We start from the raw sequence: 26682 nt of genomic DNA on the forward strand, positions 1-26682 counted from the left end.
GATCCTGGTCTTCTCCTCCATCCCTTGACTCCTCCATTTTGCCTTTTTTTCTTTTCCAGGCTTGAACGGGACGTGCCACAGCTCTGCCTCAACAGGATCGGATTATTATGTGTGAGTTTCCCTACATTAGAAGCAAGGGGTTTAGCCGGGCGTGGGATAGAGCTGTTTGAATCCATTGGTTCATGGCGACGTCTCTGGAGCATTGAAAGAAAATTTGGTCCCTCTGCTATATGGATATCCTTTCGAATATTTAAATATAGCTCTCATGTCACTTCTAGGCTTCTCTTCTCCGAGACCCCATAGCCGTTCCCTGCAAGACATGGTTTGCCAGTCCTTAGCTGCCCTTCAGTGGCCGCACTCCAGGTTATATCATGGAATCATAAAATCACATGGGCCATCTAGTCCACCCCCCTTCTGCCATGCAGGAAAAGCACAAAGCACCCCAGATAGATGATCTCTGCATTATTGTTGGTGTTGAATAATAATAAAAAATAATAATAAATAGAATTGGAAGAGACCACATGGGCCATCTAGTTCAAGCCCCTTCTGCCATGCAGGAAAAGCACAATCAAAGCACCCCAGACAGATGATAGTAGTAGTAGTAGTAGTAGTAGTAGTAGTAGGAAGAAGAAGAAGAAGAAGAAGAAGAAGAAGAAGAAGAAGAAGAAGAAGAAGAATTGGAAGATACCATGTGGGCCGTCTCGTCCAACCCCCTTCTGCCATGCAGGAAAAGCACAATCAAAGCACCCCAGACAGATGATCTCTGTATTATTATTGTTATTCTTACTACTATTATTATTGAATAATAATAATAATAATAAGAAGAAGAAGAAGAAGAAGAAGAAGAAGATACCACATGGGCCAGGCAGATGGCATCGATATTGTTGTTATTATTATTGTTGTTGTTGTTGTTATTATATAATTATAATAATAATAATAACAACAATAATAATAGTAGTAGTAGGAAGAAGAAGAAGAAGAAGAAGAATTGGAAGATACCACATGGGCCAGGCAGATGGCATCGATATTGTTATTATTATTATTATCGTTATCATATAATAATAATAATAATAATAATAATAATAATAGTAGTAGTAGTAGTAGGAAGAAGAATTATTATTATTATTATTATTATTGGAAGATACCACATGGGCCGTCTCGTCCAACCCCCTTCTGCCATGCAGGAAAAGCTCAGTCAAAGCACCCCAGACAGATTGTATTATTATTGTTATTCTTATTACTATTATTATTGAATAATAATAATAATAAGAAGAAGAAGAAGAAGAAGAATTGGAAGATACCACATGGGCCATTTAGTCCAACAGCTTTTTGCCATGCAGGAAAAGCACAGTCAAAGCACCACAGGCAGATGGCATCGGTATTGTTATTATATAATAATAATAATAATAATAATAATAATAATAAGAAGAAGAAGAAGAAGAAGAAGAAGAAGAAGAAGAAGAATTGGAAGATACCTCATGGGCCGTTTAGTCCAACCCCCTTCTGCCATGCAGGAAAAGCACAATCAAAGCACCCCAGACAGATGGCATCTGTATTATTATTATTATTATTATTATTATTATTATTATTATTATTTAGTAATAATAATAATAATAATAATAATAATAATAATAATAATAATAATAGAATTGGAAGAGACCAGAATGGCCATCTAGTCCAACCCCCTTCTTCCATGCAGGAAAAGCACAATCAAAGCACCCCTGACAGATGGCCTCCAACCCCCTTCTGCCATGCCATGCAGTGAAAGCACAATCAAATCCCTCCCAACAGATGACCATCCAGCCTTCCCTCTTGTCTGTCTCCTCCTTGAATTGCTTTTCCCAGAACTGGACACAGGGTTATTACCCCAGGTGAGATCTTCCCAAAGCAGAAGAGAACAGGGCTTTGAATTCCCTCAATCTGGACACTATAGACTCATGGATGCTGGAATTGCCTTGTCTCCCCTCATTTGGCCCTTTCCCTGTTTCTTCTCACCCCGCCAGCAAATACACCCCCATCACCACTGTGGATCAACGCCAGAGCTACAAGAACGACTTCAATGCCGAGTACAACGAGTACCGTGACCTCCACGCGCGCATTGAGAGCATCACGCACCACTTCATGCAGCTGGATGCACAGCTCAGGCAGCTTTCACCAGGCACCGAGGAATACAAGGTGCAGCATAGTTAAAATCGGGTTAAACGTGTGGTGTAAACAAATGGTGTTTGTGTTCTATTTAGCAAAGGGGGAGACGGAATAAGCTGCACTTTTGAGCCTCTAGGCTGGAAAAAATCTCCAAAGATACCAGATGTCGGTTTAAACACCCTGCGTGTAACTTTTATTCAGCATTTAAAATCATACAGCAATTTGGTACCAAGGGAGCATTCATTCTCATAATTCATCCATCCTCATACTTATTTATTTTATTTTATTTATTTACTAGCTTGTGTACCCGGCATTATATGATCTTATATGTTTTTTATTATGATCATACATTATAATAATGTAATATTTTTATATTATATAATCATACAATCCTAGAGTTGGAAGAGACCTCCAACCCCATTCATCCAGGCATTGAGACACCATCTGATCCTTCCCGACAGATGGCCATCCAGCCTTATACACTATATTATATTATAATTGTTACATATTATATATTATATTATTATAATATTATTTTATTTTATTTTATTTTATGGAGCCCCCGGTGGCGCAGTGGGTTAAACTCCTGTGCTGGCAGGACTGAAGACCGACAGGTCGCAGGTTCAAATCCGGGGAGAGGCGGATGAGCTCCCTCTATCAGCTCCAGCTCCTCATGCGGGGACGTGAGAGAAGCCTCCCACAAGGATGATAAAACAACAAATCATCTGGGCGTCCCCTGGGCAACGTCCTTGCAGACGACCAATTCTCTCACACCAGGAGCGACTTGCAGTTTCTCAGGTCACTCCTGACACGACAAAAAAAAATCATTTTATTATTATATATTATGATGTAATATAATTATATTTTAGAATCATATAATCCTAGAGTCAGGAGAGACCCCCAAGGGCCATCCGGTCCAACCCCGTTTTGCAAGACACCATTAAATCCCTCCTGACAGATGGCCGTCCAACTTTATGAACATTATAATGTTCACGGAGAAACAGAGTTACAGAATCATACAATCCCAGAGTTGGAACCCCATTCCAACCCCATTCGCCCAGGCATTGCGACACTATCTGATACCGCCCGACAGATGACCATCCAGCCTTATAGACTGTATTATATTATTATTGTTATATTTTATTATTATACATTATATTATTATGATATAATATTGAATTCTCATTTTATTAAATACTAGCTTGGGTACCCAGCGTTGCCCAGGTTATATGAAAAAGTCAGTTTTTTAATTGTACAAAATGCATAAGGTTGTGGGTGCACTACAACTCACATCATGCCATGTTTTGCACATTAATCTCTGTTGTCGAGCCAGGTGTCACTCATCCTGTATCTTAGCATTTCATTTTTTTTCTACTTAAGAGTCTCATCTTACATTTGTCCTTGTTGACATTCATTATGTAACTTTGGGCCCTTTATTATATATTAGCTAGGGTAACCTGCGTTGCCCGGGCTATTTGAAAAAGTCATTTTTAATTGTACAAAATGCATAAGGTTGTGGGTGAACTGCAACTCTCATCATGCCAGATTGACCTGAATGGTCCGGGTTATTTGAAAAATTGCATTTTTTATTGTACAAAATGCATAAGGTTGTGGGTGAACTACAACTCCCATCATGCCAGGTTGACCTCCTGAATGGTCCGGGTTATTTGAAAAATTGCATTTTTAATTGTACAAAATGCATAAGGTTGTGGGTGAACTACAACTCCCATCATGCAAGGTTAACCCCAAGAAATTCCATCAATACTTGTTTGTCATGTTGGACAAGTTTGCTCTAGGTGCATCATCAGTGGGGTTCATGTGCTTTCTGGCTGCAGGGTAAACTACAACTCCCCCCATAGTGGGTCAGCCCCATCAAATCCCTCTGCTACGTTCAGTTTGTCATGGGGGTTCTGTGTGCCAAGTTAGGTCCAGATCCATCATCTGTTGAGTGCAGTGTCCTCTCTGATAGCAGATGAACTATAAATCCCAGTACCTACAATGGCTATAAATCACGGTATATTTCCCCCAAACCTCTCCAGTATATTTCTTTGTTCATGGTAGGTGTCAAATGTGGTCTAGGTCCATTATCAGTGTGGGTCACAGAGCTCTTGACTATATGCAGGGTGAACTACAACTGCCATCATGTGGAGTCAATCCCCTGAAATCCTTCAGTATGTTGAGTTGCTGATTAGTTCTGCTTTGTTTGTTGTGTAGACAAGAGTTGAATAGATTAGGAAAGGGTTAAGGGGGGGGCAGTAGGCGGGATTATGGGCCAAGCCTCCCACACAGAACCCCCATGTGGGCCACAGCAACGCATGGCAGGGGACAGCTAGTATAATAATAATAATTAAACATAAGTCAGTTAAAAAATATTGAAACATGAGGTTGAGAGAGAGTGACTTCTCCACCTCTTGCCTGGGTCTCGAACCATCAGAAATGTACAAGTTCCACGGTCTTCTTGTCATGTTTGGTGCCAATTGTTGTCGTTTTTCTTTTGCAGACTATCCATGACCAGATCTTGCAGGAATACCGGAAAATCAAAAAAGTGAGTCGGTGGGTCTTGGGCACAGGGTGGGCTGCAAGAGCCTTGGTGAAGAGTCCCTTTCATAGAATCCCAGCGTTGGAAGAGACTCCATGGGCCAAGTAGTCCAACTCCAATCTGCCATGCAGGGAGAACACAATCAAAGCACCCCCAACAGATAGCCATCCAGCCTCTGTTTCAAAGCCTCCAAGGAAGGAGCTTCCATCAGACTCCAAGGCAGAGAGTTCCACTGCTAAACAACTTTTCTTACAATCAGGAAGTTTTTCCTAATGTTAACTGGAATCTCTTTTCCTGTCACTTGAATGCATTCCTCTGAGTCCTAGTTTCCAGGACAGCAGACAACAAGCCTGCTCCCTCTTTCACATATTTATACATGGCACCCTTCTCTTCTCCAGGATAAACAGACCCAGATCTTTAAGACGCTCCTCATAGGGAGTATTCATGGTCTCCAGACCTTGGATCATTTTAGTTTTTGTCTTTCCCTGGACACCTTCCAGGTTAGAGTCAATATCTCTTTTAAACTGTGTTGCCCAGAATTGGACACAGTGATATTCCAGGTATAGAGATCTAACCAAAGCAAGAGTAGAGAGACACCATGACTTCTCTCAATCTAGACTCCTTTGGATGCAGTCCAAAATCCCTTTGTCTTTTTGATCTGCTACATCACAGTGTTGGCTCATGTTCAGCTTGTTCTCCACCAAGACTCCAAGATCTTTTTTTTATTATTATTATTATTATTATTATTATTAATATTATTATTATTTACAGTATTTATATCCCGCCCTTCTAACCCCGCAGGGGACTCAGGGCAGATTATAATGTACACATATATGGCAAACATTCAAAGCCAAAGACACACAACAGATATAGACAGACAGTCAGAGGCTATTTAACTTTTCTGGCCGCCAGGGGAGCTGTCGCTTTCATCGTACATCTGTGACACTGATGAAGTACTTCCGCATTCCCTGCATGCTTTGCTGGAGTCTTTTTTATGGCCTCTTAAATTAGTTAAATTAGCCTCTCCACACATAGGTGGTACCTAATTCTCCTACTGTCTTTCGGGTTGCAAAGGTCGACAACAAGCTACACAATTGGTCGGAAGCTCACTCCGACCCGGGCTGGCTTCAAACTCATGACCTTTTGGTCAGAAGTGATCTTTGGTCAGAAGTGACACTCAGCCAGCTGCACCACAGTCCCGGTTTTGCACATGAATCTCTGTTGTCAAGCCAGATGTCACTCATCCTGTATCTTAGCATTTCATTTTTTTTTCTACTTAAGAGTCTCATCTTACATTTGTCCTTGTTGACATTCATTATGTAACCTTGGGCTCTTTATTATATACTAGCTAGGGTAACCGGCGTTGCCCAGGTTATTTGAAAAATTGCATGTTTAATTGTACAAAATGCATAAGGTTGTGGGTGAACTACAACTCCCATCATGCCAGGTTGACCTCCCGAATGGTCCAGGTTATTTGAAAAATTGCATGTTTAATTGTACAAAATGCATAAGGTTGTGGGTGCACTACAACTCACATCATGCCATGTTTTGCACATTAATCTCTGTTGTCGAGCCAGGTGTCACTCATCCTGTATCTTAGCATTTCATTTTTTTTTCTACTTAAGAGTCTCATCTTACATTTGTCCTTGTTGACATTCATTATGTAACTTTGGGCCCTTTGGGAAATGTGGACCTGCTTTGGGCTGATGAGAGAGGATTGTTGTTGTTGTGTGCTTTCAAGTCGTTTCAGACTTAGGTTGACCCTGAGCGAAGGCCGGGTAAATGACCTTGGAGGGCCGTGGGTTAAGGAATAGGCAGTGGGCGGGGTCATGCAAATTCCACACCAGTGGAGAGAGTCCACTGGGATGTCTGTGGTGGAGGAAACACATTAAATCTAGGATAGAATTGTCCTCATATAGATGGTGGGCAGAATGGTGTTGGTGGAGGACAAAGCAGGGGTCTTGGACATGTTCGTGGTGCTCTCTATAACCTGCAATGTCATTGGAAGGAGGGCCATTGGTGTCTCCGGAGGAGTGGGAGCTATGGCTGTTTGTGGAGGCAGGAGCTTGTCTATAAGTGGACATCCCAGCCACACACACACTTCTATTTTCACTTTTATTATGTACTAGCTGTCCCCTGCCACGCGTTGCTGTGGCCCAGTCTAGTGATCTGGAAAATAAAGTAATGAGAAAGTGTTGGTTTCTAATATATGTAATTTCTTTCTGCTTGTGGGTAAACAGTAATTCTTGCTGTTTCTTTGTCAGTGTTGATGTGGAGAGTGTCTGGTTTGCCCACTCTGGAACATGCAAGATTTATTATTTATTTATTTACTTTATTTGTATACCGCTCTTCTCGGCCCTTAGGCGACTCAGAGCAGTTTACAACAGTTTAGGTATACACAATACAAAATCATTAGGCATTTAAAAGCAATAGCATCACAAGTCATTAAATATCAGCATCAGTACATCAATACATCAATATAACAAATCCATCAGGTCTAATCAATGAAATCAGAATCCAAACTCGTTATCCATTATTCCGTGTTCCGATAATCAGTCAATCAATCACACTGCTTAGTCGAATGCCTGTTCAAACAGCTAGGTCTTTACTTTCCTCCGGAATGCCAGCAAGGAGGGGGTCGATCTAATATCTGCAGGAAGGGCGTTCCACAGCCGAGGGGCCACCACCGAGAAGGCCCTGTCTCTCGTCCCCACCAGGCGTGCTCATTGTCCTCTTTTAAGGGTCCCTTTCAAATCTATGATACTATATCTGTGTGTGTGTGAATAATATCTATCTATCTATCGATCTCTATGGCTGGATGGCTCTTTATCAGGAGGACTTTGATTACATTTTCTTGCCCTGATGAAGTGAGTTGGATTGGATGGCCTTAAGTATTTTCTGTTGGTCATGGGGGTTCTGTGTGGGAATTTTGCCCCAATTCTGTCTCTGGTGGGGTTCAGAATGCTCCTTGATTGTAGGTGAACTATAAATCCCAGTAACTACAACTCCCAAATGTCAAGGTCTATTTCCCCCAATCTCCATCTGTGTTTATATTTGGGCGTATTGAGTGCTTGTGCCAAGTTTGGTCCAGATCCATCATTGTTTGAGTCCACAGTGCTCTCTGGATGTAGGTGAACTACAACTCCCTAACTCAAGGTCAATGTCCACCAAACCCCCTAGTATTTTCTGTTGGTCATGGGAGTCCTGTATGTCATGTTTGGTTCAATTCCATTGTTGGTGGGGTTCAGAATGCTCTTTGATTGTAGGTGAACTATAAATCCCAAGAGAAGAAAGGTAGGTATATAGTATATGTAATGAACTGCCCACTTCTGTAGAACCTCTCTTAAATTTTATTCAATTTTAAATAAATTTTATTTATTTAAAATAACTTTAAGAGAGGTTCTACAGAAGTGGGCAGTTCATTACATATACTATATACCTACTTTTCTTCTCTTGGCATATTATAGACATCTGTGTATTTAAGAACTATAAATCCCAGCAACTACAACTCCCAAATGACAAAATCGTAATTTTTGAGTGATGGTCACTCCTTCTGTTGTGAGACGTTTTGTTGCCAAATTTGGTGTGATTTCGTTCATTGGTTCTTTTGTTTCTAAGGTACTCATTATGCACAGAGCATTTATATATATATAGATATAGATGGATATATATATTTTTCCCTTTTTCTTCCCTCCAACATTATAGTCGAACCCTCTTTACTGCCAGGAGAAGAACCGCTGTGAGTACCTGCACTACAAGCTGGCTCACATCAAGAAAATGATTACCGAGTATGACGAGCAGCTGTTGGAGCCTTGACACCGAACGGGAGAAGAAGAGGCGGGCCAGCAGGGTGTTGAGACAAAGTTTGGGGTGCCTTTTACCCTTTTTAATGCGACACAATAATATCCCAATATTAAAACAGAAAGCACACCCATGAATGGCGGCTCGGCGTCATTTCAGGGCAGTTCCCCTTCCCAAAGATGCTGCTGCCTGTGATGTTAAGTCCCCACTTATTGTGATGTTTGCTTTGAGAAAACCGCAGCCTTTTTCTCGTCCTACTAGTGTTGGAAAATGGTTTCCGATGGGGGTCTCAGACCCCTTTTGCGCCCGCTCTCCATCTTCTCGTTGGGCTTTTGCTCTCCTCTTGGCCTCGCTGGTTTTTTGCTCTCTTGGTATCTTTGCCGTTCTGTGGAAAAGTGTCACCATCATCATCATCATAACCTCTTTCTTCCCAAAGTCGTTGCAATCGAAGCATAGCGGCTGGGGATGGGTCTATGTAGGGAGCCAATCAGTTGTAGGGATGCTCCGTGGGAGGGCACAACTCAAGAGGAAACAATGACACAGATAGGCTGATGAGCTTTTGATTAACTCAAATTAATCAAATTCCGCGCAAAACAAAGTTGCAGAGATTAAAAGACAAAGGTGATGAAAAATGGCATAACTAATCAAACTTGATCCATTTCCTTGGGGTTTTTCAGTGGAGCCCCAAAATGAGACGGAAAACCATTATTAAGGCTCTTCTGCCATTTTTAGCTCTTTTCACGCTTTCCTCATTTCCCATTTTAAAACCATCGTGGGAAGTAATTTATCGAAATGCGCACACTTATGTGGAACCTGTGTCCCTTTGATGACAAATCTTAAATGTGAGATTGTTTTTTGGAGATATTTGAGTACAGTGTTGTTGTTTTCTTTTAAAGAGATGAGCACAGAGATGGGGGAGGGGGGAAAAAACCCCTTCCTACGATATTTTTTGCAAACCAGAGTTGGATACAAAGATGTAATGTGTATATTACACACTTGTGTACATATAAGAAAGATATATATATGTATGTATAAATATAAATAAAAAAATATATATGTTCTGGAACGTTCTAGGATTTCGGATAGATATATTTAATCGGGATGGAAGGCGGAGAAATACTGTGACTTGCCAGCTTTTGCTTGCTTGGTTTTTGGAGGTTTTAAAAATCATTAAAATATGTCTTGATGTCCTGTTTGATGCCCCTTTTTGCCATTTCAACTCTTCTTAATTTGTCCCAAATTAGGGTTTTTTCCCCCTCTTTAACTCCTATAAATCATGGTGAATTCTCCCCAAACTTCTCTAGTATGTTCAGTTGCTGATCAATTTATCTGTTTGCTGTGCACCATAGAAAAGAATAGGAAAGGGTTAAGGGAAAGGCAGTGGGTGGGATCATGCAAATTCCACACCAATGGAGAGAGTCAGAAACACTGTGGTGTCTGTGGTGGAGGAAACACATAAAATCTAGAATGGAATTGGCCCCGTATGAAAGCCTTAACTTGGGCGGTGGGCAGAATGGTGTTGGTGGAGGACATCGGCACGGCTCTTGGACATGTTTACGGCGCTCACTATAACCTGCAATGTCATTGGAGGGCCATTGGTGTCTCCTGAGGAGTGGGAGCTATGGCTATTTGAAAAAGTCATTTTTGTAATAGCGCAAAATGCATAAGGTTGTGGGTGAACTACAACTCACATCATGCCATGTTCACCCCAATAAACTCCATCACTATTTAAAGTTTGTTATGTTGGGCAAGTTTGCTCTGGTGGGGTTCAGTGTACTTTCTGGCTGTAGGATGAACTACAACTCTCACGATGATGAGTCAGTCCCCTCAAACACCTCCAGTAGGTTGAGTTAGTCATGGGGGGTTCTGTGTGCCAAGTTTGGTCCAGGTCCATCAGCGGTGGAGGTCATCATTTCTCTGGTTGTGGGTGAACTACAACTCCAGGTCCATCAGCGGTGGAGGTCACTGTTTCTCTGGTTGTGGGTGAACTACAACTCACATCATGCCCTGTTCACCCCAGTAAACTCCATCACTACTTAAAGTTCGTTATGTTGGGCAAGTTTGCTCTGGATGCATCATTGGTAGGGTTCAGTGTACTTTCTGGCTGTAGGGTAAACTACAACTGCCACGATGATGAGTCAGTCCCCTCAAACCCCTCCAATAGATTGAGTTAGTCATGGGGGTTCTGTGTGCCAAATTTGGTCCAGGTCCATCAGCGGTGGTCACCGTTTCTCTGGTTGTGGGTGAACTACAACTCCAAGAAAGGAAGGTCAGTTTCCCTCAAACCCCACCAGTAATCAAATTTCGACATATCGGGTATGTGTGCCAAGTTTGGTCCAGATCCATTGGTGTTTGGGTTCACAGTGCTTTCTGGATATAAGTGAACTACAACTCCCCCCAATCGAGGTGAATTTCCCCCAAAGGCCCCCAGTATGTTTTGCTGTTCATGGAGGCTCTGTGTGTGAAGTTTGGTCCAGTTCCATCTTTGATGGAGTTCAGAGTGCTCATTAATTACGGGTGAACTATAAATCCCAGTACCTACAACTACACAATGTCCAGGCTAATTCCCTTCAAAACCCACCAGTATTCAAATGTGGGCATATCGGGCATACATGCCAAGTTTGGCCCAGATCCATCATTGTTTGGGTTCATAGTGCACTCTGGATGTAGGTAAACTATTTATTTATTATTCAAACTTATATACCGCCACTCCCTTAGGGCTCGGAGCGGCTTACAAGAAGAGACTAAAATCTAAAACAATTTAAAAAACAGCAATATCAAAGATCAAAAGCCTTACATGCCCTGCGGAACGCTGATAAGTCCCGCAAGGCACGGACTTCAGGTGGCAGAGTGTTCCAGAGCGATGGTGCCACTGCTGAAAAGGCTGCGTCTGGTTGCTGTTAGACGCAAGGTGTTGACACTGGGAATTTCCAATAGATCTTGGTCCTCAGAACGGAGGGATCTCTGGGGTTGGTAGGGGGTGAGGCGGTCCCTCAGCTACATCGGCCCCAGACCATGCAAGGCCTTAAAGGTGAGTACCATCACTTTGAAAGCAATCCGGTGCTCAATTGGTAACCAATGTAGCTGTAGTAAGATTGGTGTTATGTGGCATCTCATTGGAATTCCAGCAAGAAGCCGAGCAGCTGCCTTTTGTACCAACTTGAGTTTCCGGATCACCAACAGAGGAAGGCCAATGTAGAGGGCGTTAGAGTAGTCCAGTCTTGAGATGATCGTGGCCTGGATCACTGCAGCTAGGTCGTCCCCGGACAGGTAGGAGGCCAGCCGTCTAGCCTGCCGCAGAAGAAAAAAGGCGGTTCTGCTAGCGGCAGAGACCTGGGCCTCCATCGTCAGCAGAGGGTCCAAAAGGACTCCCAGACTATTTACCAACGATGACGGGTGTAGCGCCTCGCCATCCAGGGTAGGCAGCTGGATATCCCCACTGCCCGATCGACCCAGCCATAGGATCTCCGCCTTTGCTGGATTCACCCTCAACCTGCTGGCACGCAGCCATCCAGTAACGGCCTCGAGGCACTGATGGAAATAATCGGGTACAGAGTCCGTGTCATCAGCGTACTGGTAACACTCAAGCCCAAAACCTCGAACCAGCTGAGCAAGTGGTCGCATATAGATGTTAAACAACAGAGGGGAGAGAATGGCCCCCTGAGGAACCCCACAAGATAGAGGGGACCTCTCAGAGACCAGGCCTCCCCTCTCTACTCACTGTCCACGGTTGTGAAGAAAGGCGGACAGCCAGTTTAAAGCTGTCCCCCTGAATCCAACAGCAACAAAGATTGTGGTCGACTGTGTCAAATGCTGCTGTGAGATCCAATAACACAAGCAGCACCAACCCGCCCTGGCCAAGCTGGCATCGAAGGTGATCCGTGATGGAGACCAGCACAGTCTCTGTCCCGTGTCCCGCACAGATGCCGGACTGGAAGGGATCTAGTCCGGCTGTGTCGTCCTAGGAATTGCTGCAACTGCTCCGCTGCTGCGCTCTCAATCACCTTGCCCAGAAACAAAAGATTCGAAACTGGGCGGTAACTGGGGGGAACCAAACAATCTGGTTTCTTCAGCAGGGGAGAGACCACCGCCTCTTTTGATACTATGATGTATTGGGATGCTTTCTTCCCGGCAGGGAAACACCATCCGATCCCTCCCGATTGATGGCAATCCGCCTATGCTTATGGGTATGAATATTTCCTATTTGGTTCTAAAAACATAGAAAAACTTCATTATACTGCAAAAAACTCCTGATAGATGGTAGAACTCCATAAAGAAATAGAGCTATAGTATAGAATCCTAGAGTTGGAAGGGGCCTCAAAAGGCCATCTAGTCCAACCTCATTACGCCAAGCATGAGGACACCATCCAAACCCTCCTGACAGATGGTCGTTCAACCTCATAGATGGTAGAACTCCATAGTGTAATAGGGCTATAGTGTAGAATCCTAGTTAGAAGGGGACTCATTCTGCTAGGCAGGAGGACACCACCCAAACCCTCCTGACAGATGGCCATTCAACCTCATAGTTGGTAGAACTCCATAAAGAAATAGAGCTATAGTATAGAATCCTAGAGTTGGAAAGGGCCTCAAAAGGTCATCTAGTCCAACCTCATTACACCAGGCGTGTGGACACCATCCAAACGGCCATCTAGTCGAACCTGATTACGTCAGGCATGAGGACACCATCCAAACCCTCCTGAGAGATGGCCATTCAACCTCATAGATGGTAGAACTCCATAAAGAAATAGAGCTATAGTATAAAATCCTAGAATTGGAAGGGGCCTCAAAAGGTCATCTAGTCCAACCTCGCCAGGCATGTGGACACCATCCAAATCCTCCTGAGAGATGGCCATTCAACCTCATAGATGGTAGAACTCTTTAGTGTAATAGGGCTATAGTTTAGAATCCTAGAGTTGGAAGGGGTCTCAAAAGGCCATCTAGTCGAACCTCATTACACCAGGCATGAGGACACCATCCAAACCCTCCTGACAGATGGCCATTCGACCTCATAGACAATAGAAGTTCCATAGAGAAATAGAGCTATAGTATCACAGAACCCTAGAGTTGGAAGGGATCCCAAGAAGTCATCTAGTCCAACCCCCTTTGTCCGAGTATGTATGCACAGTCAAAGCCCTCCTAAAAGATGCCCAATGGCCTACAGAGACAGGACTTTCTGCTGACTTCTCGGAATGGAAATTTCCCATTGGCTCCCAATTTTTGTCCCCAGTGCCAGGGACAACACCCATCCCCCCCCCCCCGAAATGCAATGAGTATCAATGTCAAGGCAGCCTTGGAGGCCCCCCAAAAAGTCTTCTAGCACTCTGGTTGATCCATGAGCCAAAAGCCTCCTTCCAGGTTCCAGTGGAAATCTACCACCGTCAAGGATAAATAATCGGAACGGACCCCAAAGGCCATCTAGTCCAATCCCCTCCACCCTTCCATGCCCAAAAAATGCCCTCAAGTCATAGCAATAGAGCTGGAAGGGGGCAGCAAACCCAACTCCATTCGGAAAAGGAAGAAAACACAACTAAAGCCCTCCTGAAAGAGACCTAGCTAACTTCTGTTGAAAGGCCTTCCAATCACAATTATTGATTCATGCTGTGCCAATAAACAACCCTATATACTATACCGTACAATACAATACATTCTTTACCTTGCAAAAAAGGGTTGGACTGGATGGCCTTTAGGGCTCCCTTTTAAGTCCAAGTTTGCCAAGTGGAAGTCAGTGCCAAAGGCACCAATGGAAATGTACCCACCCGCTCATCCGCCGAGCCAAAACCAACCTGACAAAAGAGCTGTTGCTTCTGCCCATCGGGATCATCCTGTCCTGGCTCCGAACAATGAAGGCGGCCTTGGGATCCAGGACTTCCCAAGCCTCCCTCCTTGGCATCAAGAGGCCTCCAAGGCCAAAGCAGGAGGCAGCAACATATGGGAGCAAAGCAGAGTCATAGAATTTGAGAGTTGGAAGAGAACCCCTAAGAGGTCATCCAGACCAACCCTATTCTCCCAAGACGCCATCTGATCCCCTCTGACAGATGGCCATCCAGCCTTAAAGACACTAGAAAATTCATGGAAAAATAGGGCTATTTAATCATAGAATCCTAGACTTGGAAGGGATCCCAGGAGGTCATCCAGTCCAACCCCATTCTGTCAAGACACCATCCAATCTCTCTTAACAGATCCATCCCGCCTCATAAACATTAGAAGGTTCATGGAGGAATAGGGCTATAGGATCACAGAATCCTAAAGTTGGAAGGGACCCCAAGAGGTCATCCAGACCCATTCTGCATAGACGTCATCCGATCCCCCCCAGCAGATGGCCATCCAGCCTCATAGACATTACAATGTTCATGGAGAAACAGGGCTATAGGATCATCGCAGCCTACTTGGACGAGACTCCCAAGAGATCATCAAGACCAACCCCATTCTGTCGAGACACTATCTGATCCCTCTTAACAGACAGCCATCCAGCCTCATAGACATTAGACGTTTCATGGAGAAATAGGGCTATAATATCATAGTATCCTAAAGTTGGAAGAGAAGCCAAGAGGTCATCCAGTCCAACCCCATTCTGTCAAGACACAATCCGATCTCTCTTAACAGATCCATCCAGCCTCATAAACATTAGAAGGTTCGTGGAGGAATAGGGCTATAGGATCATAGCATCCTAAAGTTGGAAGGGACCCCAAAAGGTCATCCAGACCCATTCTGCATAGACATCATCCGATCCCCCCCAGCAGATGGCCATCCAGCCTCATAGACATTACAATGTTCATGGAGAAACAGGACTATAGGATCATCGCAGCCTAGTTGGACGAGACTCCCAAGAGATCATCAAGACCAACCCCATTCTGTCCATACACCATCTGATCTCTCTTAACAGACAGCCATCCAGCCTCATAGACATTAGACGTTTCATGGAGAATTAGGGCTATAATATCATAGTATCCTAAAGTTGGAAGAGAAGCCAAGAGGTCATCCAGTCCAACCCCATTCTGTTGAGACACCATCTGATCTCTCTTAACAGATGGCCATCCAGCCTCGTAAACATTAGAAGGTTCGTGAAGGAATAGGGCTATAGGATCACACAATCCTAAAGTTGGAAGGGACCCCAAGAGGTCATCCAGACCCATTCTGCATAGACATCATCCGATCCCCCCCAGCAGATGGCCATCCAGCCTCATAGACATTACAATGTTAATGGAGAAACAGGGCTATAGGATTATCACAGCCTAGTTGGACGAGACCCCCAAGAGGTCATCCAGACCAACCCCATTCTGTCGAGACACTATCTGATCCCTCTTAACAGATGGCCATCCAGCCTCATAAACATTAGAAGGTTCTTGGAGGAATAGGGCTATAGGATGACAGAATCCTAAAGTTGGAAGGGACTCCAAGAGGTCATCCAGCCCAACCCCATTCTGTCAAGACACTATCTGATCCCTCTTAACAGACAGCCATCCAGCCTCATAGACATTAGACGTTTCATGGAGAAATAGGGCTATAATATCATAGTATCCTAAAGTTGGAAGAGAAGCCAAGAGGTCATCCATTCTGTCAAGACACCATCCAATCCTTCCTGACAGATGGCCATCCAGCCTCATAGACATTAAACGTTTAATGGAGAAATAGGACTATAGGATCATTGAATCCTAGACTTGGAAGAGACACCCAAGAGGCCATCTAGTCCCGCCCCATTCTGCCAAGACACCACCCAATCCCTCCCGAGAAATAGCCACCCAGCCTCATAGACTTTAGAAAGTTCACAAAGAAACATGGCTATAGGACTATCAAAGCCTAGAGTTGAATGAGACCCCAAGAGGTCATCCAGACCAATACCATTCTGCCAAGACACCAATAAAGCCCTCCCGACAGACGGCCATCGTGCTTTAAGAAAATCTCCAGAGAAGTAAAGAGACTCCATTGAACTCCCAGGCAACATGTTCCACTGTTGAAGAGGTCCTAATGTGTTTAGGCGGAATCTCTTTTCCTGCAGCAACGAAAACCCTTGGTGTGGAAGGGACCCCCAAAGCCGTCTGGTCCAAGCCGGTTCTGCCGTGCAGAAAAGCTCAAAATCAAAGGGGCCGGGGATGAGATAAGAGGCCTGGGCCTGTGTTTGCTCTGCCGGCGGGCTCCCAATGACCCTTGCCCCCCAGGCAAAGATAAGGTGGGTTTCAGGGAGGCCTTCGGAGGCTGAGGCTGATTCGAAGACTGCTCACAAAGAGGAAAGACTTCGTGGCAAGGGCTTCAAAACCCAGGTTGGTCTACATGACCTTTAGGGTCCCCTTTCTGATTCCCTATCCATGTCCCACCTTTGGGTCCCTTTCCATGGAGCCCGAGCCTGAAGATGCCCTCTCTCTTCCAAGTCAATAGAGGCTCAGTATATTATTATTATTATTATTATTATTAGGGTTCCTGCCCAATCTATTATTATTATTAGTAGTAGTACTAGTAGTAGTAGTAGTATCACTATTATTATTATTATTATTATTATTATTATTATTATTGGGGTTCCTGTCAAATATATTATTATTATTATTAATATTACTATTATTAATATTAGGGTCCCTTTCAAATCCATTATTATTACTATTATTATTATTATTTCACTATTATTATTATTATTATTATTATTATTATTATTAGGATTCCTGTCATATCTATTATTATTATTATTATTGGGTCCTTTTCCAATCTATTATTATTATGATTACTGGGGTTCCTGTCATGGAGAAATAGGGGTATTGAATCATAGAATCCTAGACTTGGAAGGGATCCCAGGAGGTCATCCAGTCCAACCCCATTCTGTCAAGACAACATCCGATCTCTCTTAATTTAGGATTCCTGTCATATCTATTATTATTATTATTATTATTATTATTGTTATTAAAGGTAAAGGTTTCCCCTTAACATTAAGTCCTGTCGTGTTCGACTCTGTGGGATGGTGCTCACCTCCATTTCTAAGCCGAAGAGCCGACGTTGTCCATAGACACCTCCAAGGTCATGTGGCTGGCATGACTGTATGGAGGGCCATTACCTTCCTGCTAGAGCGGTACCTATTGATCTACTCATATTTACATGGTTTTGAACTGCTAGGTTGGCAGAAGCTGGGACTAACAGCGGGAGCTCACGCCACTCCCCAGATTGGAACCTGCGACCTTTCAGTCAGCAAGTTCAGCAGCTCTGCAGTTTAACCCGCTAAGCCACCAGGGGCTCCATCATTATTATTAGTATTATTATTATTGTATTGTCGAAGGTTTTCATGGCCGGGATCACTGGATTGTTGTTGGTTTTTCCGGGCTATATGGCTATGTTCTGGAGGCAATTTTTCTCCTGACGTTTCGCCTGCATCTATGGCAAGCATCCTCAGAGGTAGTGAGGATGGCAAGCATCCTCAGAGGTACTTCCAACAGACCTCACTACCTCTGAGGATGCTTGCCATAGATGCAGGCGAAACGTCAGGAGAAAAATTGCCTCCAGAACATGGCCATATAGCCTGGAAAAACCTACAACAACCCATTATTATTATTATTATTATTATTATTATTATTGGGGTCCCTTTCAAATCTATTATTATTATTACTATTATTACTATTATTATTACTATTATTACTATTATTACTATTATTACTATTATTACTATTATTACTATTATTACTATTATTATTATTATTATTATTATTATTGGGGTCCCTCTCAAATCTATTATTATTATTATTATTATTATTACTATTATTATTGGGAAAAGTTCCTTTCAAATTAGTGCAGGATCCCTTTCAAGCCAATGCCTCCCCTCCTGGTGCCTCTGGGCCTTGCAGCCTAGAGAAAAAGGGGGGGGGGGGCTGTGGAAATTTTTGCTTTGAGGGTGGAGCCATGAGGGGGTGTGGGAGGGTCTTTGCCCCCTCCTCCCCCTCATTCCTCTGCTTCAGCCTTCTTTGCAGGAACTTCAAGAGAGTGATCGGATTGCCAGGTGAGGGTCTTATGGGGTGTCTTATAAGTGGGGAAAGGGCTTTGGATCAGGGTTGGGGGTCTCTCCATGTTGCAGAGGGGTTTACGGGACAGAGGGTGTGTGTGGGAAAGAGGAAGCAGACTTCCTAACTGGGGACCCCCTCCCCAAAGCAAAGCCACCCCTTTGGTTAACCCACCCCTTTGGCACCCAATTGCCTGGCTTGGTCTCACTCTCCTTCATGTGGGATCAAGAGAGAGTTCCCATCCTTTGGATTCGGCAACTCTGGATGTTTGGAGAGCACATCCCCTATTGGGGATTCTGGGAGTCGGAGTCCACCCAAAAAAAGCAATACAGAGGTCTGTTATCCTTGTATTTCCTTGAGTTGAATGCACTGTCTAATCAAATCTAGTCGTGTTCCGGCACCAAAGCTTCCAGCAACGGAAAGGAAAACTTTGGGGTGCATCTCTGCTGCAGAATGAACCCACTTTAAACTACCTAGGGACCGTCATTTGCAGTCGTGATCCACCTCTTGATGCCTCACCAAACTACGAATCCCAGCATGGCAAAGGATAGAGGTGAGCTCAGGAATCGGTGTGCCCTTAACTCAGCGCAACGCTAATGACCATATGATGCACATCTAATGCACACCCCAATTTCGGCAAGGTGGTTTAGATTCGCGCCAATTCATAGGAACTATGAATCCCAGCCAGTGGTTCTCAACCTTCCTAACGCCGCGACCCCTTAATACGGTTCCTCATGTTGTGGTGACCCCCAACCCTAAAATTATTTTAGTTGCTACTTCATAACTGGAATTTTGCTACTGTTATGAATCATCATGTAAATATCTGATAGGCAGGATGTATTTTCATTCTCTGCACCTTGGGAGTTGTAGTTGCTGGAATTTATAGTTCACCTACAATCAAAGTGCATTCTGAACTCCACTAGAGATGGAATTGACCCAAACTTGGCACACAGAACACCCATGACCAACACAAAATAATGAAAGGTTAGGTGAGCATTGGCCTTGAGTTTGGGAGTTGTAGTTCATCTGTCTCCAGAAAGCACTGTGGACTCAAACAATGATAGATCTGGACTAAACTTGGCATGAATACTCAATATGCCCAAATGTGAACACTGGTGGAGTTTGGGGAAAATAGACCTTGACATTTGGGAGTTGTAGTTGCTGGGATTTATAGTTCACCTACAATCAGAGAGCATTCCGAACCCCACCAATGATAGAATTGGGCCAGACTTCCCACACAGAACTCCCATGACCAGCAGAAAATACTGTGTATCCTGATGGTCTTTGGTGACCCCTCCGACACCCCCTCGCGACCCCCCCCCGGGGTCCCGACCCCCAGGTTGAGAAACAATGGTATAAACAATGCCTCTCTTTCTTTCCAGAGTCCATGGCTGCACCGTTCGTGGTGGAAAGCCCGGACGTCAGGTACACCCCGGACGTGATCGAGGCCAGGTATGACTATCAGGCGGTCCAGGTGTGCCAAGAGGATGGCGTCACCAAGGTAACCAAGGCATCCAGGCGCAATATTTTTTGGTTCCCATTGCTGTATACCTTTCTTTCAATACGAATATCAAGTCCTTTCTGAGTTTATTAGGGCTGTGCAAAGCTTCGGAGGTCCGTAATATGGAGATTCGTAGGATTCGTCAATACAAATCTCTGCATTACTCATCCGAACTGCGAGAGCTGTTGTTGTTTTGGAGAGTTGTTGTTTTGGAGCATTTCAAGTTGTAGTTTTTTTCAATGTAACGTATCCAATTGTTTGGGGTGGGAGGAGGAGGATGTGACCGACAACAGGTTTTTTTTCCTTGTCAGCCAATCACACAGCTTTCTCCTTTTCTCCTTTTCTCTTAAAAAAATTCCGAAAAATCAGTGCATGACCAAAATGTTCTGAAAATTGGCAGGCTGAAAGTTGTTTATGTTGCCTACAAGTGCTCCTACAAGTGCGCTGAAAGCTGCAAGGTCCCTTCTGCTGTATGCCTTTCTTTCAATACAAAGACCAAGTCCCTTCCGGGCTTATAGTATGCTTTATTAGGGCTGTGTAAAGCTTCAGAGGTCCCTTTCATAATACGGAGATTCGTAGGATTCATTAATAATTCATTACTCACTGGAACGGGATATCCCCTCTCCGAAGCATTACGGAATAGAATGGAAGTCTCTGAAACATTTCAGAGAGATTAGTAAACAATTAAATACAAATAATACTTTATTTGTATTCTGCCCTATCTCAGGGGACTCGGGGCGGATTCCAGCATTCACAAACGCAAAGGTAAATATTCAATGCTAGAAACAGTGAAACACAGATAAAACTAAAGCAGTGTTTCTCAACCATGGGATTGGAACCCCTGGGGGGTGTCACAAGGGGGTTCAAGAGGGGTCTCAAAGGCCATCAGAAAACACATATTTCTGATGATCTTAGGAATCCCTTTGGCATAGTCATTTGGGTTCACAGTGCTCTGTGGATGTAGGTGAACTACATCTCCCCTAAATCACTGTCAATTCATTCCAAATCCTTCCAGTATTTTCTGTAGGTCATGGAGGTTCTGTGTGGGAAGTCTGACCTAATTCTATCATTGGTGGGGTTCAGAATGCTCTTTGATTGTAAGTTAACTATAAATCCCAGCAACTACAACTCCAAAATGTCAAGGTCTATTTTCCCCAAACTCCACCAGTGTTCACATTTGGCCATATTGAGTATTCGTACCAAGTTTGGTCCAGATCCATCATTGTTTGAGTCCACAGTACTCTCTAGAGGTAGGTGAACTACAACTCCCAAACTCAAGATCAATGCCCACCAAACTCTTCCAGTATTTTCTATTGGTCATGGGAGTTCTATGTGCCAAGTTTGGTTCAATTCTAACGTTGGTGGAGTTCAGAATACTCTTTGATTGTAGGTGAACTGTAAATCTTAGCAACTATAACTCCCAAATGACAAAATCAACCCCTATCCCACCAATATTCAAATTTAGGCATATTGGGTATTTATGCCAAATGTGGTTCAGTGAATGAAAATACATCCTGCATATCAGATATTTACATGATGTAGCAAAACTACAGTTATGAAGTCACAACAAAAATAATTTATGGTTGGGGGTCATCACAACAAGAGGAACTGTATTAAGGGATCACAGCATTAGGAAGGTTGAGAAACACTGAACTAAAGGCTTCCCCTTCCAGCTCTGAGGATTGTTGTTGTTTTGGAGCTTTTCAAGCTGTAGTTTTTTCAATGTAACATACCTAAGTGTCTGGAGTGTAAGGAGGATAATGTGACCAACAACAGCAGATCCATGCTGGTTTTTTCCTTGTCAGCCAATCACACTGCTTTCTGCAAAGCTTGTCTCCTTTTATTTACAAAAACCTTTTAAAAATTCCTAAAAATCAGTGGTTGACTGAAACATTCTGTAACTTGGCAAGCTGAAAGTTGTAAATGTTGCCTACGAGTGTGTCAAGTTTCATCCCCATAGCCCTAAAAATGACGGAGAAACGAGCCTCGAAATTGTCCCATGAATGGAACAAATCTGAACGAAACAATGGCAAAGCTTTTGAGATTCGGATTACAAAACGAAACGGAAGACCCCTCTTTATGAAACGAAGCAGGGCATCTGAATCCCTGAAACAAATAACTCATTGTGTTTCATCCACGTGGCACACCCCTATGGTTTATAGATCTGTTTACTGATTAGTCCACTAACCACATCAACAAGAAAAGACAAAAATGCATAAGACAAATAGACAGTAAGCCAGGCATGGGCAGACTTCGGTCCTCCGGTTGTTAGGAATTGTGGAAGTTGCAGTCCAAATCACCTAGAGGGTCCATGTTTGCCCATGCCTGCACTAACCACTATAATAATATGTGATTAATAATGTGATTTGTATATTTCAATAGTATGTTCTCCCCAGGAATCTTTACCTTCTATGGAATTCCTTGGGAGAATCCCTCTGGCAAAAGGTGACTCTTATAGAGAAAGTCATTCTGTTTGGGCCCCCAAAGCAAACAGCCTTTTCTTTGCCCTTCCAGACATCCTGGACTTTTTCCTTCCCTGGCTTTTAAAAAACCAGAAAAACAGGAAATATATCCAGACAGTGGGGAGCGGAGGAGGCCGGATCAATGCCGTTGCTGGTTGCTCGAGAGCTCTATCAATGATAAGGACCTTATCATGTTGGAATACAATCCATTGCCATTAGTATGCATCTTGTATTTTTTTACATACTATTCAGACTGGATGCATATACTCTCACTGTCACGCCGGATCGTTACGCTATGCCACACTTAAGATTTTTCTTCCAGGGTTATGGATACTATTTCCTAATTAGGTCTATCATAAAAACATTAGGTCTATCATAAAAACATTAAATTTCAAAAACTTTGTTTCTGCAGAAGGGACACCATCCTGCCGTGTAGCACATTTGGCTCTTAATTCAGTATTTCACAACTTGGGGATCGGTATCCCTGGGGGGGGGGGGGGTCACCAGGCAGTGTCAGAGGGGTCGCCAAAGATCATCAGAAAACACAGTATTTTTGGTTGGTCATGGGGGTTCTGAGTGGGAAGTTTGGCCCAATTCTCTCATTGGTGGAGTTCCGAATGCTCTTTGATTGTAGGTGAACTATAAATCCCAGCAACTACAACTCCCAAATGACAAGGTCTATTCTCCCCAAACTCCACCAGTGTTCACATTTGGGCATATTGAGTATCCATGCCAAGTTTGGTCCAAATCCATCATTGTTCGAGTCCACAGTGCTCTCTGAAGGTAGGTGAACTACAACTCCCAGACTCAAGGTTAATGCCCACCAGACCCTGCCAGTATTTTCTGTTGTTCATGGGAGTTCTGTGTGCCAAGTTTGGTTCAACTCCATCATTGATGGAGCTCAGAATGCTCTTTGATTGTAGGCAAATTATACATCCCAGCAAATACAACTCCCAAATGTCAAGGTCTATTTCCCCAAACTCCACCAGTGTTCACATTTGGGCATATTGAGTATCTGTGCCAAGTTTGGTCCACGTCCATAATTGTTCGAGTCTGCAGTGCTCTCTGAAGGTAGGTGAACTGCAACTCCCAGACTCAAGGTTAATGCCCACCAAACCCTCCCAGTATTTTCTGTTGGTCGTGGGAGTTCCATGTGCCAAGTTTGATTCAATTCCATCATTGGTGGAGTTCGGAATGTGCTTTGATTGTAGGTAAACTATAAATCCCAGCAACTACAACTCTCAAATGGCAAAATATATTTCCCCCAAATTCCACCAGTGTTCACATTTGGGCATACTGAGTATCTGTGCCAAGTTTAGTCCAAATCCACCATTGTTTGAGTCCACAGTGCTCTCTGAAGGTAGGTGAACTACAACTCCCAAACTCAAGGTTAATGCCCACCAGACCCTTCCAGTATTTTCTGTTGGTCGTGGGAGTTCCATGTGCCAAGTTTGGTTCAACTCCATTGTCGGTGGAGTTCAGAATGATCTTTGATTGTAGGTGAACTATCAATCCCAGCAACTACAACTCCCAAATGACAAAATCAATCCCCCCAATCCCTCCAGTATTCACATTTGGGCATATCAGGTATACATTATGATTCATAACAGTAGCAAAATGACAGTTCTGAAGTAACAATGCAAATAATGTTATGGTTGGGGGTCACCACAACATGAGGAACTGTATCAAGGGGTTGCGGCATTAGGAAGGTTGAGGAACTCTAGTTTTTCAATGGTCTCAACCAATTGAACCCCGTTTGTAGCACAAAGAACAAAGCTTCTGGAGGAGAACAACGACTTTCAAAGTAATGACGGCACAACAATCCAAGAAATAACACTTTCAAACCAGGAACAGAACATTGTTTTTGCAACTTTTGTTACATAGTGTAATAATCCAACCTGGAAAAGCGAAAAATCAGCAAAACTGGGAATATTCTTAACACCATGTAACAAACTTTGGGGGGGGGGGGGGGGGACAAAAAGTTCTGTTCCTGGTTTGAAAGTGTTATTTCTTGTTTCATTGTGTGGCCCTGACTTTGGAAGTCATTGTTCTCCTCCAGAAACTTTGTTTTTGTGGCTGCCACAAAGAATGTCGGAGGGGTTGACACACTTGAGCAAAATGTGCAAGAGAGAGCAGGATGTGCTGCAGAAACAAAGTTGGTGCAGATTCATCTACTTTCCCCACGTTTTCAGGATAGAGCCAATTAGGAAATGACATTGGTCACCCAGGAACAAATATCATTTTACATTGTGTAATATATTTACTTCTTGTGTCCGAAGCACAAGAAGTAAATATATTACTTCTTTGCTCTTCTCCACACTTGCATGTCGTGGACTCCGCTTTGTGGCCCATTTCTTAAGGTTGGCTCTGGATCTCATGGTGCCAGAATACAATCTGTTTAGCATCTTCCAAGTCACCCAGTCTTCTGTGTATGTCTCATTCAGTATCAGCCACTGATTGAGGTTCTGGGTTTTAGCCTGCCACTTTTGGACTCTCACTTGCTGAGATATTCCCACGGGTCTGGATGAAGCCCCTTGGGCTCTTTTCTCAGGCCCTCTCTCACACACCATCCTAACCTCCCTCCCTTCCCTCTTTCCTTCTTCCTTCCTTCCCTCTCTCTCTATCTCCTTCCTTCCCTTTTGTCCTTCCCTCTTCCCTCCCTCCCTCCTTCCCTCCTTCCCTCCCTCTCTTTCTGCTTCCTTCTCTCTTTCCTCCCTCCTTCCCCTTCTCTTTCTCCTTCCTTCCTTCCCTTTTGTTCTTCCTTCTTTCCTCCCTCCCTCCTTCCCTCTCTCTCTTTCTCCTTCCTTCTCTCTTTCCTCCCTCCCTCCTTCCCTCTCTTTCTCCTTCCTTCCTTCCCTTTTGTTCTTCTTTCCTCCCTCCTTCCCTCTCTCTCTTTCTCCTTCCTTCTCTCTTTCCTCCCTCCCTCCTTCCCTCTCTCTCTTTCTCCTTCCTTCCTTCCCTTTTGTCCTTCCCTCTTTCCTCCCTCCCTCCTTCCCTTTCTCTCTTTCTCCTTCCTTCTATCTTTCCTCTCTCCCTCCCTTTCTTTCTCCTTCCTTCCCTTTTGTTCTTCCCTCTTTCCTCCCTCCCTCCTTCCCTCTCTTTCTCCTTCCTTCTCTCTTTCCTCCCTCCCTCCTTCCCTCTCTCTCTTTCTCCTTCCTTCCTTCCCTTTTGTCCTTCCCTCTTTCCTCCCTCCCTCTTTCCCTTTCTCTCTTTCTCCTTCCTTCTCTCTTTCCTCTCTCCCTCCCTTTCTTTCTCCTTCCTTACTTCCCTTTTGTTCTTCCCTCTTTCCTCCCTCCCTCCTTCCCTCTCTTTCTCCTTCCTTCTCTATTTCCTCCCTCCCTCCTTCCCTTTCTCTTTCTCCTTCCTTCCCTTTTGTCCTTCCCTCTTTCCTCCCTCCCTCCTTCCCTTGCTCTTCTCCTTCCTTCCTTCTTTTTTGATCTTCCCTCTTTCCTTCCTCCCTTCCTCCTTCCCTCTCTCTCTTTCTCCTTCCTTCCCTTTTGTCCTTCCCTGTTTGTGGCCCATTTCTTAAGGTTGGCTATGGATCTCATGGTGCCAGAATGCAATCTGTTCAGCACCTTCTAAGTCACCCAGTCTTCTGTGTGTCTGTCATTCAGTATCAGCCACTAATTGAGCTTCTGGGTTTTAGCCTGCCACTTTTGGACTCTCACTTGCTGAGATATTCCTGCAAGTATCTCTGTAGATCAGGTATGGGGAAACCCAGGCCCGCGGGCCGGATGCAGCCCCTTAGGCTCTTTTCTCAGGCACTCTCTCTCACACCATCCTATCCTCCCTTCCTTCCCTCTTCCCTCCCTCTCTCCTTCCTTTCCACCCTTTTGTCCTTCCTTCCTTCCCTCTTTCCTCCCTCCCTCCTTCCCTCTTTCTCTTTCTCCTTCCTTCCTTCCCTTTTGTCCTTCCCTCTTTCCTCCCTCCCTCTTTCCCTCTCTTTTTTTCCTCCCTTCTCTATTTCCTCCCTCCCTCTTTCCCTTTCTCTTTCTCCTTCCTTCCTTCCCTTTTGACCTTCCCTCTTTCCTCCCTCCCTCCTTCCCTCTCATTTTTTCCTTCCTTCTCTATTTCCTCCCTCCCTCCTTCTCTTTCTCTCTTTCCCCTTCCTTCCTTCCCTTTTGTTCTTCCCTCTTTCCTCCCTCCCTCTCTCTCTTTCTCCTTCCTTCTCTCTTTCCTCCCTCCCTCCTTCCCTCTCTCTTTCTCCTTCCTTTCTTCCCTTTTGTCCTTCCCTCTTTCCTCCCTCCCTCCTTCCTTCTCTCT

The 26682-nt window shown here is 44.0% G+C and overlaps 2 protein-coding genes across 3 annotated transcripts in view; both read left to right on the forward strand.

The window, feature by feature from the left end:
* Positions 1-9678, forward strand: part of ELL (elongation factor for RNA polymerase II) — a 61170-nt gene extending 51492 nt beyond the window's left edge. Inside the window, exons 9-12 of the mRNA XM_060784899.2 lie at positions 60-111; positions 2004-2175; positions 4646-4690; positions 8390-9678. Of these exons, the coding sequence (XP_060640882.2) occupies positions 60-111; positions 2004-2175; positions 4646-4690; positions 8390-8500 (380 nt within the window). The 3' untranslated portion in view covers positions 8501-9678. The remainder of the gene's footprint in view (positions 1-59; positions 112-2003; positions 2176-4645; positions 4691-8389) is intronic.
* A 6983-nt stretch (positions 9679-16661) lies between these two features.
* ISYNA1 (inositol-3-phosphate synthase 1) overlaps positions 16662-26682 on the forward strand; it is a 33978-nt gene continuing 23957 nt past the window's right edge. Inside the window, exons 1-2 of one of the 2 annotated variants that reach the window (XM_060784898.2) lie at positions 16662-16743; positions 19839-19957. In XM_060784898.2, the coding sequence (XP_060640881.2) occupies positions 19844-19957 (114 nt within the window). In that variant the 5' untranslated portion in view covers positions 16662-16743; positions 19839-19843. Of the gene's footprint in view, positions 16744-18370; positions 18456-19838; positions 19958-26682 lie in introns of those variants that run through there. The other variant, XM_060784897.2, reaches the window with a different exon arrangement.

This window comes from Anolis sagrei, chromosome X, assembly GCF_037176765.1.
Source record: "Anolis sagrei isolate rAnoSag1 chromosome X, rAnoSag1.mat, whole genome shotgun sequence".
Lineage (NCBI taxonomy): Eukaryota > Metazoa > Chordata > Lepidosauria > Squamata > Dactyloidae > Anolis > Anolis sagrei.